At 36.9% G+C, this 17,506-nt stretch overlaps 1 protein-coding gene across 1 annotated transcript in view; it reads left to right on the top strand.

Annotated features, from left to right (window-relative positions):
* LOC140160839 (nocturnin-like) overlaps positions 1-17,506 on the top strand; it is a 135,727-nt gene that overhangs the window by 3,654 nt on the left and 114,567 nt on the right. The window contains exons 2-4 of the mRNA XM_072184156.1: positions 334-423; positions 1,609-1,832; positions 2,817-3,922. Of these exons, the coding sequence (XP_072040257.1) occupies positions 347-423; positions 1,609-1,832; positions 2,817-3,649 (1,134 nt within the window). The 5' untranslated portion in view covers positions 334-346 and the 3' untranslated portion in view covers positions 3,650-3,922. The remainder of the gene's footprint in view (positions 1-333; positions 424-1,608; positions 1,833-2,816; positions 3,923-17,506) is intronic.

A 17,506-nucleotide genomic window follows, 5' to 3' on the forward strand; every position in this document is an offset into this window, starting at 1 on the left:
TGACGCAATTACCTCAAGTGCTATATATGCTCAGGGAATCGCTGGCCGGGCCAGCGCAACCCCTGTATGGCTACCGGCCGGGATCACATGCTTGGCATGCGAGGGGTCTAAGGTTCGTATCCCGGGGGTGCCAAGTGACTTCTTTGTTCATCTTCTCTCATTTTTTGTTTCTTCTTTAACTTCTGATAGCAAAAATCAGTGTCCGGTGTTAAAAGGTTAATAATGCTAATCAAATTATGATTTGATTAGCAACTTTGCTAATGCTAATTATATTTTTTCTTTAGCAAAAGCCCTGATAATAATAAATGTAATAACCTGTTTTATACTTCTCAGATAACCATAGTTAATGGAAGTTGTTGCAAGAGGTATCTACCAACACATCATCTTAGGATTTGCAAGAGCAGTTGTTTATAGTTACAATAGGTAAGAGTTAGATGCAGAAGCTGGGAGAGTGGCTCATGACCAAGTTTAGCCTAGCACTGAGGTAACTAGTTAGGATGGCCCTGGGTCAAGTCAGGTCAAGCCAAGTTCAAATAAATATAGGGACACACCCAATAAAATTTATTTTCCCCATCAAGTCTACACTATTCTGCAAAATCCTGCAGCACTAACCCTAACTCTAGTGATCCAGGAGTGATATGTGTCTCAGACAAAATCTTAAATTTACCACATATTTTAGTCGGGAAGTTGTGGTCAGGAAGTTTGGTGATGTCATCATCAAAACCAGAATAGAGTATTGCCGGTTCTACTATAAACATATAGAAACACCTGAACAGAGTGAATAAGATTCCAGATAGGAATGAGGTTTTTTTTATTGGAAAAGTAAAATTTACCGCTACTATACTGTATTTTTCTCCCAAACACCAAAAAAAAGGCCTTTTGGGGGGGAATAAAATGTGTATCTTCAATATGAAAGGTCAACATTTTCAATTGATGGTCACTTAATATCTAGGCATGATCACAAAATTTTCAAGTAGGATATTTCACATGGATATTATAGGGTTCAACCACGCCGATCTGTAGGTTAAAAATCAGCAAAGTTATGGGCAAATGTCTGTTTTTTTTTTTTTTTTTTTTTCTGCGGCCATCATTGACAATGCCTTGCAATGACTTACTGTACAAAAAAGCAAGTAATGCATCATTTTTCACCACTGCGATCCGCTTTTACACAAAGGCGATTTTATTTGATGAAATCTACATTGTAATTACATGTATCACTGCATGATGACTTCTGTATCAAGGATAAGTACCAGCACTTTAAATTTTTAGACTACGTCTCCAAGTTTCTGGTGTCCAAATTTCAAAATTTGAGGTGAACGTCGCCCTCTATAATAAGCAATGTGGACATGCCTAGCTTATCATCCCAGGTACATACACTTTAAAGTATATATCATTAGATTAATTTTATTTTGAGGACTGTAGATATCAAAAATTTTAATTTGTATTATATCGCAAATTTCAAAAAATTAAATTATTTGACATCAGAAGGACATTCCTCGTATTCAGAATGCAATTTCATATGTCTGATACACTCTGAGGTCCCACAAAAAAATACTGTGTAAAAGTTGTTATGCGATTCCTTAACCTATATTTTATATTAATTTTCAGGTTGACAGGTATATCAAGAACCACTATGCCAGGCCCAGCTCTGACAGGTACAACCTCTGCCTCGCTCTTGCAGCAGTGTCTCACAGCCCAAGATGGTCTACCGCCATTGTTAACTAGAGAGTTCCATTCTGTCGGTGTTGTCGGCAATGGAGATGCCAATGCAGACAGCATCAAAGATAGCAATGATTGTATACGAGTCATGACCTGGAATACACTTGCAGATGGTAAGTCTGTAAATTATAGGCTCTTGCCAATTCTTGGGTTCCTGAGTTCCCGCCCGCCCTTGGCCAATCCTGGTAGTGGTCAATTCAAAAATTAGTTCATACGCTGGTGAAGTTACGTAATAAATCGGATTAACTACCATAGCAATAGGTGAAAACAATTTTGAATATATCGCGCTGCACTACAAGCAGGTTGAACTCATCACCTGTGGATGTCTGCAAACGTAGATTGAATACAATACCGGTCTTTTCAAAGATACTAATCTTACAGGTGCGAGTTTCAGCATGACATGGTTCAATGCAGAGGTACCGTGTGAACGTACCAGTGCAGCGCGGTATATTCAAAAATTGTTTTCACCTATTGCTATGGTAGTTAATCCGATTATTACATAACTTCGCCAGCGTTTAGTAGTGCATTAGAAGTATGCACTGGGTATGCATTGTTGTTTGCCTTCCCTAGCCACGCTCCAGCTTACTGCAGCCACAATGCTTAAGGTAGTACTACACTAATTTTGCATTTGTCTCAAAAAATAATTACCCACTGCTAACGAAAGTTATGTATATTATAGGGGCAAGGAATCCAATTACTTCACTGAAATTCAAGACAAGTGGTTCATTATATATGTTAAGAAATGAGATACATTCTAGCGGTACCTTTTTTCTGATCATAAATAACGTACCGCTTGTTTTAAGTCACTGAAATTCCAGTGTAGTAACTGGATTCATTGCCCCTATAATATACATATCTTTTGTTACCAATGTGTTATTATTTTTTTAGAAAAATGCAAAAATAGTCACAAATTTATCAAGGGTGTACAAAATGTAGTACCACCTTAAGCTCCCATTGCGTGAGGAAATCCCCAGCCAATCTGGGGGAAAGTTGCACACTGGTATTTAGGTATATGCCCTAAATTTATGTTATGATGTTTCAGCTTGTTTTTGAAACAAATTAAAAATAAATAAAACTATTATCTTCTTCCTTCTCAGCTCTTTGTCTAGGAAGCGACAACTTCATCAAGTGTCCAAAGAAAGCTTTAAAATGGGAAACAAGGAAATATCGCTGTCTGGAGGAAATCTTGACCTACAACCCGGATGTAGTATGTCTACAGGAAGTGGATCATTTCCCTGATTTCTATCAGCCCATGCTGGAGCAGATCGGTTACAAGGGGACATTTAAACCAAAGAGATACTCCCCGTGTTTGGACGTGCTTCATAATAGCGGTCCTGATGGTTGCGCTATTTTCTACAAACAAAATAAATTTGAGGTGCTAGAGACCATTTCACAAGGGCTAACAGCTACTGCAGGTGGACGTACATGGAAGTCAAATCAAGTCATTCTCTGTCATAGGTTCAGATGTTTGACCTCCAACCTCAAAGGTCGGGAGGTCGTTATTGGCACGACACATTTGAAAGCGAAACCAGGGTATGATGACGTTAGGCATTCCCAAGGCGTTGATCTGCTGAAGATCATCAAACCTAAGGTCAACGATGCACCAGTTATAATAGGGGGCGATTTCAACGCAGAACCTACTGAAAAAGTTTACAAAGCATTTTCAGAATGTGACCTGAATTTCAAAAGTGCCTATAAATTGTTAGATGGAGAAGCAACGAAAGAGCCCGCTTACACTACGTGGAAGATACGGCCAGCAGGAGATGTGTGTCATACAATTGACTACATGTGGTATACATATAGCAAATTGGCACCTGTAAGCTTACTTAGTATACCCACAGAGGATGCTATTGGACCAAACAGACTGCCATCATATGGTTATCCCTCCGATCATTTGTCCCTTGTGTGTGATTTTAAATTTGTCACATAAGTTTTGTACAGCAGATTATCTAGAGTAAATTTAAGCCTATTTTTCAAAATGTATATGTAGTGTATATATTAGGGTGATTCACAAAAAATGAAATTGGTATTTTTCAACGGGACACCCCCTCATTTTGTTCATTTTGGTAATAAAATTATACCTGCAAAATATGAAAAAAATTCAAAAAAGTTTAGGGGGTGCTACCGGTCAATGAACTTTTGTACACAAAGTCAATGGGATTTTTTGTCAAAAATTTCAAACGCTTATTTCAGGGCCTAAAAAGTCTACCAGGCTTGCAAAACTGGTAAAACTTTGCAAAACTTTGTGAAAACATGGGTTTTTACCAAATTAAAGTTCAAAGTTGACTGTAATAATAAAAAATGTTTCAAAAGTGACAGAGGGAGTGTAGCTCAAGAAAAGAATACCCTGGGATATCCCCTGGAATCCCACCAGGCACCCCAAATTTATACCTTATTGAACTGAAAAAAAAAAAAAAAAAAAGATTAAAATTCTTCACATATTAGTTTACCCCAATGGTGATACCAGCTTTTGAAATCTTATGTAATAGTAACTATCAAAATCCATACATCTGTATCAGGGGTGGTCATTATGGCCATACCTGATGAAGATTTGTATTGTTTGAATTGAATGACCACAGGAAGGATTAGATTCACCATGGTTGAAAAGAAATGTATATAAATTGGGGTCACAACATTGGATAGTGGCCAGTTCAAAACTACACCTTTGTGCAAGGTACTTGTGACAAGAGCTAGAGTGGCTAAGACACATTTACTACTGGATTACACATTAAACATTACACTACACTTACATAAAATTACAAACCTACACACATTCAACATTTGAATAACATAATTTACAGTTACAAACAAAACAAAGCAAAAACAAACAAAGAAACAACAAAAAAAAACATTAAAAAAAAAAGAAAGAACTAGAGCCCATAAACACAACTTTATATTAGCCAAGTACCATAATATTTTGGCTGTTCCAGCAACTGCCTTGCCCCAAATGTAACAGTTTTCACAAAAATGCAATTTTCTGGAAAGCGGGTTAACATTTTTACAATTTTCTTTAGCATTTATTTTAAGGACATTACTCACACTATGATCAAATATTTTTGGCACAATCAGGGAAAATTAACATGGCTTTTTTGTGTTGTAAAGAAAATGGCTCATAAATCCCATTGACTTTGTGTACAAAAGTTCATTGACCGGTAGCACCCCCTAAACTTTTTTGAATTTTTTTCATATTTTGCAGGTATGATTTTATTATCAAAATGAACAAAATGAGGGGGTGTCCCGTTGAAAAATACCAATTTCATTTTTTGTGAATCACCCTAGTATATATATTTACCTAAGAGCAAAGTTTAGATTTTGTCAACACAGCACTACGGTTAAACTTAGTGCTCCAGAGTTTGGGTTAGGCACCAGGAGTGCCATGTGTTGACAATATCTCAATTTTGCCTAGTAAGGCACCAGAAACAAATTTGTTCCATCTTTGGATCGACCGTCGATGCTGCTTCGATGCTTGTTATTAATGAGCTAATGCTTAATTTATATTGGTCAATATCAATACAGGCAAAGATTCATATGTTATCACAATTAACAATAGTCAGTTAATTAATTTCATAAATAATAAGGATCAACCAAGCATCGATGGTCGATCAAAAGATCAAACTAATTTGATTCTATTGCCTAATGACAACGTTAGTGCAAACAGCTCTTTGCTGTGGTTATCAATGCAATCTTTAAATGAGTGATCTAACTGATTTTGGATCTAGTTAAAAAAACGTAAGTCCTTTGATCAAGGCTCTTGTTACGTGTAATACGGGTCCATGGTAAGACAGCATATTGTACAATAAAGCTACCATACTTTAAAGGAGCATTTCATGATCTATAGCCTCATCCCCTCTGGCTACATTATGTTTGTGTGCAAAAGGTTTCTTGCCGATTTATTCACATACTGACATCATCATATTTGTATTTATGTTCATTTTAAAGCAAAAACAAAATTACAGCACAGCGGCCTAAACAGCAATGTAATAATACATACACATAATCATGCATAACTTGCAAACGCAAAATCAGAACCAACTGAAAATATGGGCATTAACTTTTTTTGTGGATATCTACTCAAAAATACCATAATTAAGGAGGATGCTAGGATCACAAAACGCTCCTTTAAATGATACATGTCCAGAGTCACTTGAAAGAGATCTGAGTGTCACTACTAGTCTACTACATGTCCCTTCGAGATCAGAGCAGGGTTTCATTAAATCCAGGTGCACACATGCATACATGTATGTACATGTAGATCTTTCTCAGTGCACATTATGTGACCGGTTCTGACAAAACCAGGAACAAGTCGCATTTTTTACATTTCATGATTTGAATACAAATGTAATCACAGGGCAATAAGCTTCAAAATGATACCAAAATTAGATACATAGCATCAATACCTTTCAAGATACATGTATGGATAAGGCCAAAAAAAAATTGTTGTGTTGCCCTCAACCGCCCGACCCTAAATCCTGGAAAATCAGGGGAGCAATTTTTTTTTTTTTTTTTTTGAATGATGATTTTTACAGATTTGTTCAAAAAATCAAAGTTTTTCACTTTAAATTAATATTTTATTGAGAGACTAGTCTTTAATTGATGTCTAACAGGTATCCAGAAGTCAAAATTGACAAATGTCTCCTAATTGAAGAAGTATTATTTAATATTTGAGGAGATTTTTAAAAACTGAAGGTTTAAAAAAAAAAAAAAAAAAACTAAATCCGACCATCCTACCCAACTTTCCCATTTTCCCACTTGAGGGCAACACAACAATTTTTTTTTTGCCTAATTTTGTAAATGATACTTTGATAATTTTGCAGAATTGCTAATCTGAGTGATGGGCCAATTAGTTTACTGCCTTACACAGGATTGAATTGAGATTATCATAGTTCAACTGTTAATTATTGATTAAATAACCTCTTTTTAATAAGTACTTTCAAAGATTTGAAAGTCCATTTAGTCCCACAGTCAAATACCATGAAATAAAGAATTCTAAAATTAGATTTTTTTTTTATAGGAATGTCATCTTTAAAGGCCTATAACTCCAAAACATGCCTGGCGACTTGTTCCGGGTTTTTTTTTGAGCTGGTCACATATTTATACTTTAAATCTACATGTGCTCTAGCTGTTCATATTCCAGTTTGCAGTTGAGTGTAATGTACATTAATATAAAATTACAACTTTAACAATTTTATATTTTACTCTGTAAAATGATTTTAAAAAATTGCCCAGCTCTATTCTTAACTCACAGCTCTGTACAGTTTATTAGGGTTGCAACATAGGCAGAGACAACAGAGTGGTAGAGGGTGTTGCTTGCTTGTCACCCAAGAAAAATATTTGGTTTTAAAGAGTGAAAAAAAAAAGCCATTTCATATAAATATTAAGTTTCACTTTGAGTGATAAATCCACCATTTTGTTTACAAAAGTACTGAAAATGGACAACTCTTCCATACAAGTTACCTTAGATTTGTTTTGGTTTGGTCTTTTCAGGTGTAGTGACGTAGAGCTCTTTTTTATGATCCTCCTGTAAGGTTGATCAGCATTATCCACTATCAAATCAATAAAACTAAAGGTCTGCCGTGGCCCAATAGTAAGGATAGGTTAATGATTGGTTGACGGGTGGTTATAGCTATGAAAATGAAGAAGCTGCATAAAGATGAGGCCCTTAGAGCAGTTCTTCTGGGGTTAACCAAACCTGTCTGGTTATCAAATTAATCAATGCCAAGGTTATCTCTGAATTTGACAGGTGCTAATTGTTGCAATAACATAAAAACATCAATTAGCACCTATCAAGTTCACAGGTTTAGTTCTCCCCAAAGAACTGCCCTGGTAGGGCTTCCTTTTTAAAGTTGATTTTAAGGCTTTGTGATACAGCTCCATGGCATACCAATTCAACTGCTGTACAGAACTTTTTATAATGCACAGAATTGGGCTATTCCAGTTGAAATCTATACGCCCCCTGCAGCAGGGGTAGCGCTAGAACTAAATACTCCAGTGTCCGTAGGGACCCCCGAACTTGCAGGAAATTAAAAAGTAGGGGGTCCGGAGTAGAGTTTGGTGAGTCCGAGTTGCACAAATGCAGCATAAACAGTATGTCTGAAATAAGCGTTAACTGGGGGTCTGCAGGGACCCTGAACTTGCAGAAAATTTAAAAACAGGGGTCCGAACTCTATTTTGGTGGGTCCGGGACCCCAAAAAGCAACCTAGCGCTACCCCTGCGCCCCTATGGAAGACATAACATTAATCTCCCACACGGGGAGTGTTAATTTCAAATGGGTTTACCTGAATGAGTGAGTTCATTTGAAGTCTGTACTCCCTGTATGGGAGATTAATAGGGGTGTATGGATCTCGACTGGAATAGCCTTAACATTGTTGTAAATTATCTTTTCTATTACTGCAGTCAAGGGCTTATGCAGCCAGCCATTACACACCTATAATATAAATTTGTAAATCCACACCCATTTTTTGCCCATATCATCATCATCATGAGTCGGCTGCGGAACAGGCGACTACAAGCTTTCTCCAACTAATGCGATCTTGGGCAAGCGAAACAATTTTGTTTGGCTGCAGCATCCCTTCAGTATCTCCCAGGAGGTGCTGGACATATACTGTAAGTACAGTGTGCGCGGCCGTTCCGGTTTCCTCTTCCCATGTGGTGGAATATAAAGCGCATATGCTTTCACAGGCTCGCCATCTTCAAGACGCAGTATATGGCCGAGAAATTTGAGTTGATGAATCTTGACTCTGGCAACCAGTGGAGTGGTGTTGGTCAGGTTGTAGATGGTTTCATTTGGAATCCGATCCACACGCTTTGATGTTTAACATGACTCTGTAGCAAGATGTTGCAAATGCATTGATCTTGTTTTCCATGTCCTTGGTAATTACCCATGACTCGCACCCGTACAGAAAGACAGTAACACACGTTGTCTGAAACAGCTTGATTTTTGTTTCCATATAGCCTATACGGTTTTTGAATTTGCACAAACAAATCTTCAAATCCTACCTAAGACCTTGACTGCAGTATATTAGACCAAACAAGTTTTGTGGATCATAATTTTGTATACATTGTAATAATGTAAATGTGGCATACACTACTTTTAGTAATTTCTACTCTACAAGCCTGATTAACATAAATAAGAAGTGCAATGCAATGTAGATTAAGAATAAGCAGTTGTGCTTGTGTCATTTCTAAATGCAAAGATGTTAATACATGTATCAGTATTAAATTGTTGTACTATGTACATCAAATTTTATTGGTGCAATCAGAGAAGATGTAATTTTACATCTTCTCTGGTACAATGCATTGTATACCAAATTTAAATACGAATGAGTAAACACACTATGTTCATGTATTGTATACATTGTACATTTTTGTAGTGTTGTAAATTCATTTACCTGACACATACGTCCATGTATAATAAAATTTTATATTGGAAAGATATTATAGCCCTCATAGTGTGTGGAGTATGTACAATGTACATGACCATTGTCCAGTTGCATAGAGTTTGGGTCATTTTTTCTTGACCAAAGGGCACAAAATGCATGTATATTGATTGCGCAGAATGCTAAATAGTAAATTCTGTGCTATTTGATACATTGTACATTACTCATTTACTGTACTTTACAAACATGGTTTGTATTATGTATGTAACATTTATTGCTTAGAATATTTGGGAGTTCTTGCAAAAAAAACTCAAGATTATAACTCAAGATTGTAACTCAAGACATGGTGAGTAAATGTGTTTTACAGACCATTTTTTAGCTTATCTGTAGTTGGGGGGGTCCATACAATCACCACCCCACCCCACGGTCCCACCCCCAATGTTGATGCCTGACCAAACTAACCTCATATTATGGCCATTTTAGCCTAAAAAGTGCACATTTTTGCACTCTTAGTATAGGGGCGAAATAGTTCCACCATTATTTTTAGCTTCAATGTGGCAAAATGTTTCCCAATTTGTACCATAAACTTATTCTATTGCCAGAAGGTGTTGGAATCATGGATTCACTATACTTCAAGAATTTTTTCCAACCCCCCCACCCCAAAAAAAAAGGCCCCCAATGTCAAAAAAAAAGAAATCTGCACCACTGATGGCCATGCTTTATACTAAAGTATGACTTGCATATGATTAAATATGACATATTTAACGAAAAGACAGAAACCAAGAAACCTTGATGGTATCTTTTACTTTTACAAATCTTGTTCATAATATATTTTTTGTTTGTGATGTGTATGTTTGTATATCATTTCCTAATTTATTTTCATGTTTAGTTCAATGTATGTATTATCATTGTAACAGATATTAAAGGAGTCTTTTATAAGCCACTTAATCTGTTTGAATTTTGAGTTTTCTTCAAAGGTGTACTTACCTTAAAGCCATAATGTATGCTCTTATATTATTAAAATTGGATAATTTTTTTCAAACCTGATTTTTTTTGAATATTTGTAATGTTACATGTCCCAACTTACACTTAAGGGGGTACTACACCCCTGGCCAATTTTATGCCTATTTTTGCATTTTTCTCAAAAATTATAGCGCATAGGTGACAAGTAAGATATGCCTATTATAGGGGCAAGGACTACAACTACTGCACAGAAAATTCAGCAACTCAAGGCAAGTAGTTATTGATTTATTGATCAAATATTGGGTTTCCCTCATTTTTGACTGTAACTCCACAACTGTTGTCTGTGCTGAAATAAAATTTCCAGTGCAGTAGTTGTAGTCCTTGCCCTATAATATACATATCTTATTTGTCACCAATGTGCTATAATTTTTGAGAAAAATGCAAAAAAAGGCACAAAATTGGGCAGGGGTGTCGTACCCCCTTAAATGGATTCGGCCGACCAAATTTGTTGTCTTTGTAGGTCAAACAGAGCAAAGTCATAATTTTTCTTCTTATGACTTTATGTCTTCCCATAGAACTGCATGTTAAATGGCCAAAATAACCAGTGGAATTTCTTTCACTTTACTTTGTTATTTCAGCTTAAAATGCACAGCAACCCTTCCCAGCAGTTATTACTATTATTATTCCAATATTTTGAATAAAGAATAACAAAATTTAAATTTCACTGAAATGTACATTATAGCTTTAAATATTTTGCCCCAAAGTTTTTGGATTTCTTACATCGACAGATACACCAAAAGACCACATTTTGTTACAAATAAGTTTGTAAAATATATGAAACCACTGAAATGATCCTTTTCACTGAACAATCATTTTCTGCAATTTGTAAATTGCACCATGATCCATGCAGGATTAGTACCTTTACCCCAGGGGCGTAGCAAGAGCCTTTGGGGCCATGGACAAGAAGCAGTGCTGGGCCCCTTTTAACATTTCCTTTTATCAGCCCTATCCCTAACCCACGCTTGTGCTCGGGCTAGGTTCGGAAGTTGAGAATTTTTGACCCATTTTTTAGGGGGGGGGGGCAGTGCGCTGAAGAATCTAAAAAGTGGGAGGGGAGGGACGGTTGCAGAGCAAAAAATTTCAGCGCACATTTTGTTTATATAAGTAGTGATGTAAGCAGATAAATTGGGCCACATGTACTTTGTTCTTCAACATGGGATAGCAGTGCACACAAATTTAAAGTCTTAATTTGTTGACCCCAATTTTTTTGTCTATGCTGCTCATGGCCCCTGAAGACTGTCCATCCTGTCCACCTGCTTGCTATGCCCCTGCTTTCTCCAGATTCCTTTGACCATACTTCAAAGAAACATGTTGTAGAGGGTATTCCCTGATGGGCTAAACCAATCTTTAATTTTGACCATGGATGCTTTAATAGTTCAGCTTGGTCACACCCAGTCATGTGGCACTCCAGGGCAGGACATTGCATATTATAATATTTTTGATTTTTAGTGGGTATGTATGCTCCCAGTGAAACTACTTCACACATAAACAGCAGAGACAAATCCCTCTTTACCTTGGATAATCATTTGAGGACGACGTGAGTTGTTTTTTATTTTTTCCATTCCAATTTTTTTTGGTTTTGGAGTGTCCCTGGACCAAGAATAATAAAATGCTAGGATCATTCATGGTTGACCTACAAAACATATTGTTTGTGTTTTCAATATGCAAAGTGATAATTTGTGTTCATGTCATACTCTACCAATGTCCTGATTTCAAAATGGATACAAATTCAATACATTTTAAAATCATTAATAGAGTATGGATGGCATGAACACAAATTATCACTATGCATATTATTAAAAACACAAACATTTTTTCCCTTTCTTGTAGGTCAACCTTTCCTGTGCATGTGGTGCAGAAACCCTCTGGCTTGCACATTAAGCCCCCAAATGTGGGCCCCCTCCCACATACCCGAAGAGGGGGTGGGGGTCAAAATTTTGATGAATCATCATTTTTATATTGTGCATTATCAGTCCAAGAGAACGCCAAATATGGAGTATTACATAATAATACCCTGCTATGACAATAGCTGAACTAGGTTAATCGTATAATCTCCTTATGTGGTTAGCATGGCTGGGCCAGGAAATCCACAAGGTCAGCCAATGTATGTACATGTATTCGGTACATGTGTCATATCTTTTACAATGGGTGATAAATTTCTGGTTTGTTTTATTTCAAAATGCAACATTCGATATTCTAAAGCTTGGTCCAAATCCAAGAGAAGAACCAACTCTAGTAATTTATGTGGTTTCAAATTATATCAGACGTTGCCTTTTTGATATAAATGGTGTTTATTGATGTGCACAGTTTCCCATTAGATCATAACATGCTGTTGTACATCCAAGGTCAAAGGTCTTTTAATCCATATTTGGCGTTGTTCTGGGACTGATTATATAAATCAATTTCAGCCATGTAAGCCATGTTATTAGGCAAAGAAAAACTTTGAAGAATGTCTCTCATGTACAAAAGTATAGGAAACTGAACATTTAAAACCACTTTTTTAGGATGAAGGAAGCATTTTTTCAAAAAAATCTAGAACAGGTTTTGGGGTCTCTTTTGGGGTGCTATCGCCCTGAAACTAAAAGCACACTGACCATCAAGGCCCAGGATGGGGTGCCGGTTGGTGGGGGTGGTGTGGGGCAGGCAGTGGATGACAAGCAGTCACAAATGGTTAATTATTGCTTTATTTTTCTGCTTCACATATATCAACATCAGCCATATTGGTCATTGTAATAAAGCCAAAAAACATTTTTTAAGAGTGTCTCTTGTGCATAAAAGTATAGGAAATTCGAAAAACTTTAAAGCATGTTTTCTGGAAGAAGGAAGCACTTTTTATTAAAAAGGAGCTTTGAAATGTCCTTTTTACCCTGTGGCCTTTCCTGTGGTGTTAAACGTGCAGAAACCATCCGGCTTCTGGAGGCTTCGCCCCTGGACCCCACTGGGGGCCCTTAAGCGGGCACCTGACCCCCCGGCCGTGCTGGGCGAGAGCTTTGCTCGCTACACTTCGCAAGTTCAGGATTTTTTTGGGTCAGCCTGTGACATCTCTGTTTTTGTCAAAAAACTTGAAAAAGGTCCACATTTTTGAAAGGTTCACCTGAAAAAAATTCCACATACGGGAATGTCAGGGATTTATGTTCAGACTTTTCTTTTGAGCTCATTGCATTTTGGCAAAACGGGTTTAAATCACATTTTTAGTGGTGTGTGCCCATAATGACTACGAGCTGTTAGTAGGACTAATTCGTTGCGCAACGAAACTAAACTTCCGAATTTTGATCCACTGCTGGCTGTTTTAGCCCTGGTTTTAGCCTGTTTAGAGTAGATTTGTTCGCAGTGTGTGTGCTATATATTGTTGCCATGATAGATGCCGTGTAGATCGTTAGGATTTGGAGTCGTTTGATGAACAAACTCAAACATTGTTGACGTATGCAAGCATTTTATGTTTAAAAAAGAAAGCTTTAGTCTTTACTTTACAATTAGTAGGTAACCCTAGCCCTAGAACTCTGGCCATAGTATCCGTTTTTACTTCCACTAGGGCCAGAGGCACTTACATTGAAAAATTTGTTGGAGATGCTTGAACAATCCAGTACAAAAAATCAATGCTTGATCGAACCAATACAAATGTGTGTCAGGTCACTAATTGAGTAATTAACATGATAAAACCCACTTGAGAACACACAATCGCCAGTCATTTCTAAAGACGCATTTATACTCAATCGCTTTTGCAGAAATCTGAATCGCACGCATGATCAGTGTACTAAATCGCCGTCGTATTTGCCTGCTGAGCATGCGCATGAATCGCTGTTTTTCAAAAGCGACACGTAGGCCTATATTGACACCCTCAGACAGTCGGTCAAGGATTCAGTCTGATGATGAGCAACCCATGGGTATAAACACAGCTTTACACAATGACTAATTTACATAGGCACAAAAGACTGTGTTCATGTACCGTTACTCAGCCAAACATGGCAGAGTAGGTCCCGGATGACGGTACATGTTCCTATCTCCTCAACGTTATACCTTTCCAACAAGGAAAGAGATACGAAAAGCGAACGTATACAGTTGTAGGTAACCCAGGCAAACCTTAGTTAACACATTTGCTAGTCAGCCAAATTCACCGACAATGTCAATGCATATTTACATAGAAATTTAAAACAACTGGCCAAGAAGGAAACGTTACATAAATATGTTTTCTATACTTCACTTGACCCAAATATATGATTTTTTATGGTGATAAGTCACTCGCATATGGAATTTTAGAGGGATTTGGATAGCAGACTTTCCATTAAAAAAAGCTGCTATCATAATGAGACTAAGATCTAGAAACACCCCCGAAATGCCGTTTTGGGGAATTTTGCTAGCTGAAACTTTTTGATGAAAGTCAATCTTTGACAAGATGTAACTTTGCTACAGAAAGTGCTATGAAAAAATGGTTTTCAGTTCTGGCTTTGTTTACTCAAGGGCTTTGATTTGATATATAAAATGATGCAGTTTGATGGCAAATTTGAATTCACCTAGCATACCTACAATTAGTAGTACTGTAACTCATCAGTCTCATGAACTTGCATTCGTTTTATCATATGCATTGTATGCATAGCCATAAAAAAAAAAAGATTTCGACTTGTCTAAAGAGTTAAGATACAGTGAGATAACTGCTAACATACTTTGACATTGCACGGGCATGATGTTCTTGTTCTATTTGTAATATTAGGAGTGCAGGAAAACTAAGCTGTAGATCTACACACGCTGCGCTATACTACCAAACACAAAGATGAGATTCTCGTACGCAGCCATATTTACAGGATTTGCTTTTGTTATTGGTGTAACAACATACCCAATCATCATTGCACCACTAGTTAACCCACAGAAATGGCGTAAGTAAAAAATTGAAGTCGAAGTCTCTCCACTATCCGTCATGAATCCATCGGTTCCTACAGTCTGAGAGCCGATGACACACCTTCAATGGGTGTATAGATAACTACGGTACCGTACTTTCAGTCACTTGAAGTTAATCGTTGCCAATTTTCAAACGCATGAAACTATTCTGTGTGAAGTTTAATTTTTTTAACAAAATTTATTTTTATGAAATCTGTAAGTATTGATCAGAACAAAGTTTGCTTGTTTTTAAGAGATTAATACAATTTGCTGATGTGTCATTTTAAAAGCAACTCTTTCGGGTGCTATACCCGTCGTGATTGGCATTATTTACTTTCAAATTTCCATTGCTTTACATCCATGGTGTCATGTTTCACTGATTCTGGCACGATTCGAGATGGCTCCGAGTTCTATCCTCAGTATCCTTACATTGTACCTCATCTATCGTCGGTTATATCAGTGTGGCCTGGATGGATTGACGATTGAGGATAGACTTCTTGAAGTAACAAATGACTGATTTTGACACTTAGAAACTTTTGGAAAATGAAGACCCAATTGAAGCCATTTGGTGGACCAAAAAGCCAGTTGAAGTCATAGACAGGTTTTGACTTTTATTGTATTTATATATATGTAGTTAGGCCTGCCCATAATTATGCGTCATGCAGGGGGGGTGCCCCCTCCCCTCAGAATTTAGACAATTTTGGAAAATGAAGACCTAATTGAAGCCATTTGGGGGACCATTTTGTCACTATTTTTGTGTAAAATTTTAGTTTCAAAAATCCGAAAAATGAAATTTTTTGAAATGACAGGCCAATTGAAGCCAATTTTTTTTTCATTTTCACTGTTATTGTATAAGTTATTGGTTAAAACACCAAGTGGTGGGCGTGAAATACAGAAGCGAAAATGGGCAGTTGTATATATATATGCAGCTGGGGTGTCCTGAGGGGGATATGAACAGTTCATAGCTGGACTTCTTGAATGGGTTTGGGTGGTGGTTTTTTTTCTGTGGTTTTGGGGTCTTCTAAGTTTCTTTTCCTGGAGATCTCAAGTACTTGCATATGTAGGCGAATAGGCATAAACCCAAGAGGATGCACTGCCCCCCCCCCCAATATTTTGTGTAGTGGGGTGGTCCATACAAATGATATCATTCCCCCACCATGTTGACACCATGTGTACATGCCTTTGGACCACATCAGTGGTGTAGCGTGGGTCATCACATGGGGGTGCACTGACCATGATGGGGGAACTGGTCTGATTGGGGAGGGGGGGCACAAGCTGTTTTTGGCAATTTTCCTATGGGATTTTCAAAATTCCAGATTCCCCCAGTGCCCTTATGATTCTACGCCACTGGACCACATAAAACAGCATATTTGACTATTTTAGGTTACAAATGAGGATGTTATTTTAACAAGGAACTAGATTCTCTCTACTTCAGAATTTATCACACCCCTCCCCCATGTCGAGATGCTTATAAGCCACTGACTACAAGTTTAATAATCATCAGTCGCATCATTGGTCAAGCGGTGTAACAATTATCAATTGCCAGATCTTACCTGTTATGGTAATAATACATTATGATCTTGTAAAAACAAAAATCTGTGTAAATATACCTTGAAGTTGAAGCATCAGTTTAATTCAGTGTAAAAAATTACTATTGATGAATAATATTGGGAGTCACCCACAATTGAAGAGCTTATTTCCAAACCGTGTTAAGTCCACAAGATTCACTTTGAAGAAAATCAGGAATTTTCTTTATGGCAATGAAACAAAGTTTGATTTCTATAAAATTACAGTGAAGTGAAGGTGACATATAGGACCATAAAAACATGTGAAGTTAAAATCTAGAGACTTTTGATTTTTTTTAATGAATTAATTTGTTTTAAAAATAGCATGGACTTAACACGTTTTGACACAAAACATAGTATCTGTAACACAGAACTAATCATATTTTTCTCAAACTAGTCTTAAAAGATAACAAATTTATTAGAAACATACAAAATGTGATTCTCTCTACTATAAAACACAATTTTGCCACAAAACACCTTGCATCTCGAACCCCCTCCTGTTGCCCGTTTTTTACCAAAATTCGACGTTTAAAATAGTTCAAAATTCAAAACTTAGTTGAATTGCATTTCTCAGAATTAAATAAACATCATTTCACGGACAATAAGTGATGACCTGAAATATCCACTTGTTTTAACACATTATCACAAATATTTCCCCCTCCCCCATGCTGCCACCCTAATCTCATATTGACAGTCGTAAGTTTTTAAGTCCTAAGTTTTTTTATACCTTTAATTTTAAAATTATACCTTGAATTTAGTAGCACATTTTGATAATCATACAAAATAATAATATCAAAAACTAACTCTACCACCATCCTCTAACATTAATTCTACCATCACAGCCTCTCCCCCTTCCCACCCTATTCATGTCTTTCTGGAGGTATCTATCAAATATTTCAGAAATCCCATACAAACTAAGCCTACTAATATAAAACAAAAACAACAACTTT

This window comes from Amphiura filiformis, chromosome 9 (genome assembly GCF_039555335.1).
Source record: "Amphiura filiformis chromosome 9, Afil_fr2py, whole genome shotgun sequence".
NCBI lineage: Eukaryota > Metazoa > Echinodermata > Ophiuroidea > Amphilepidida > Amphiuridae > Amphiura > Amphiura filiformis.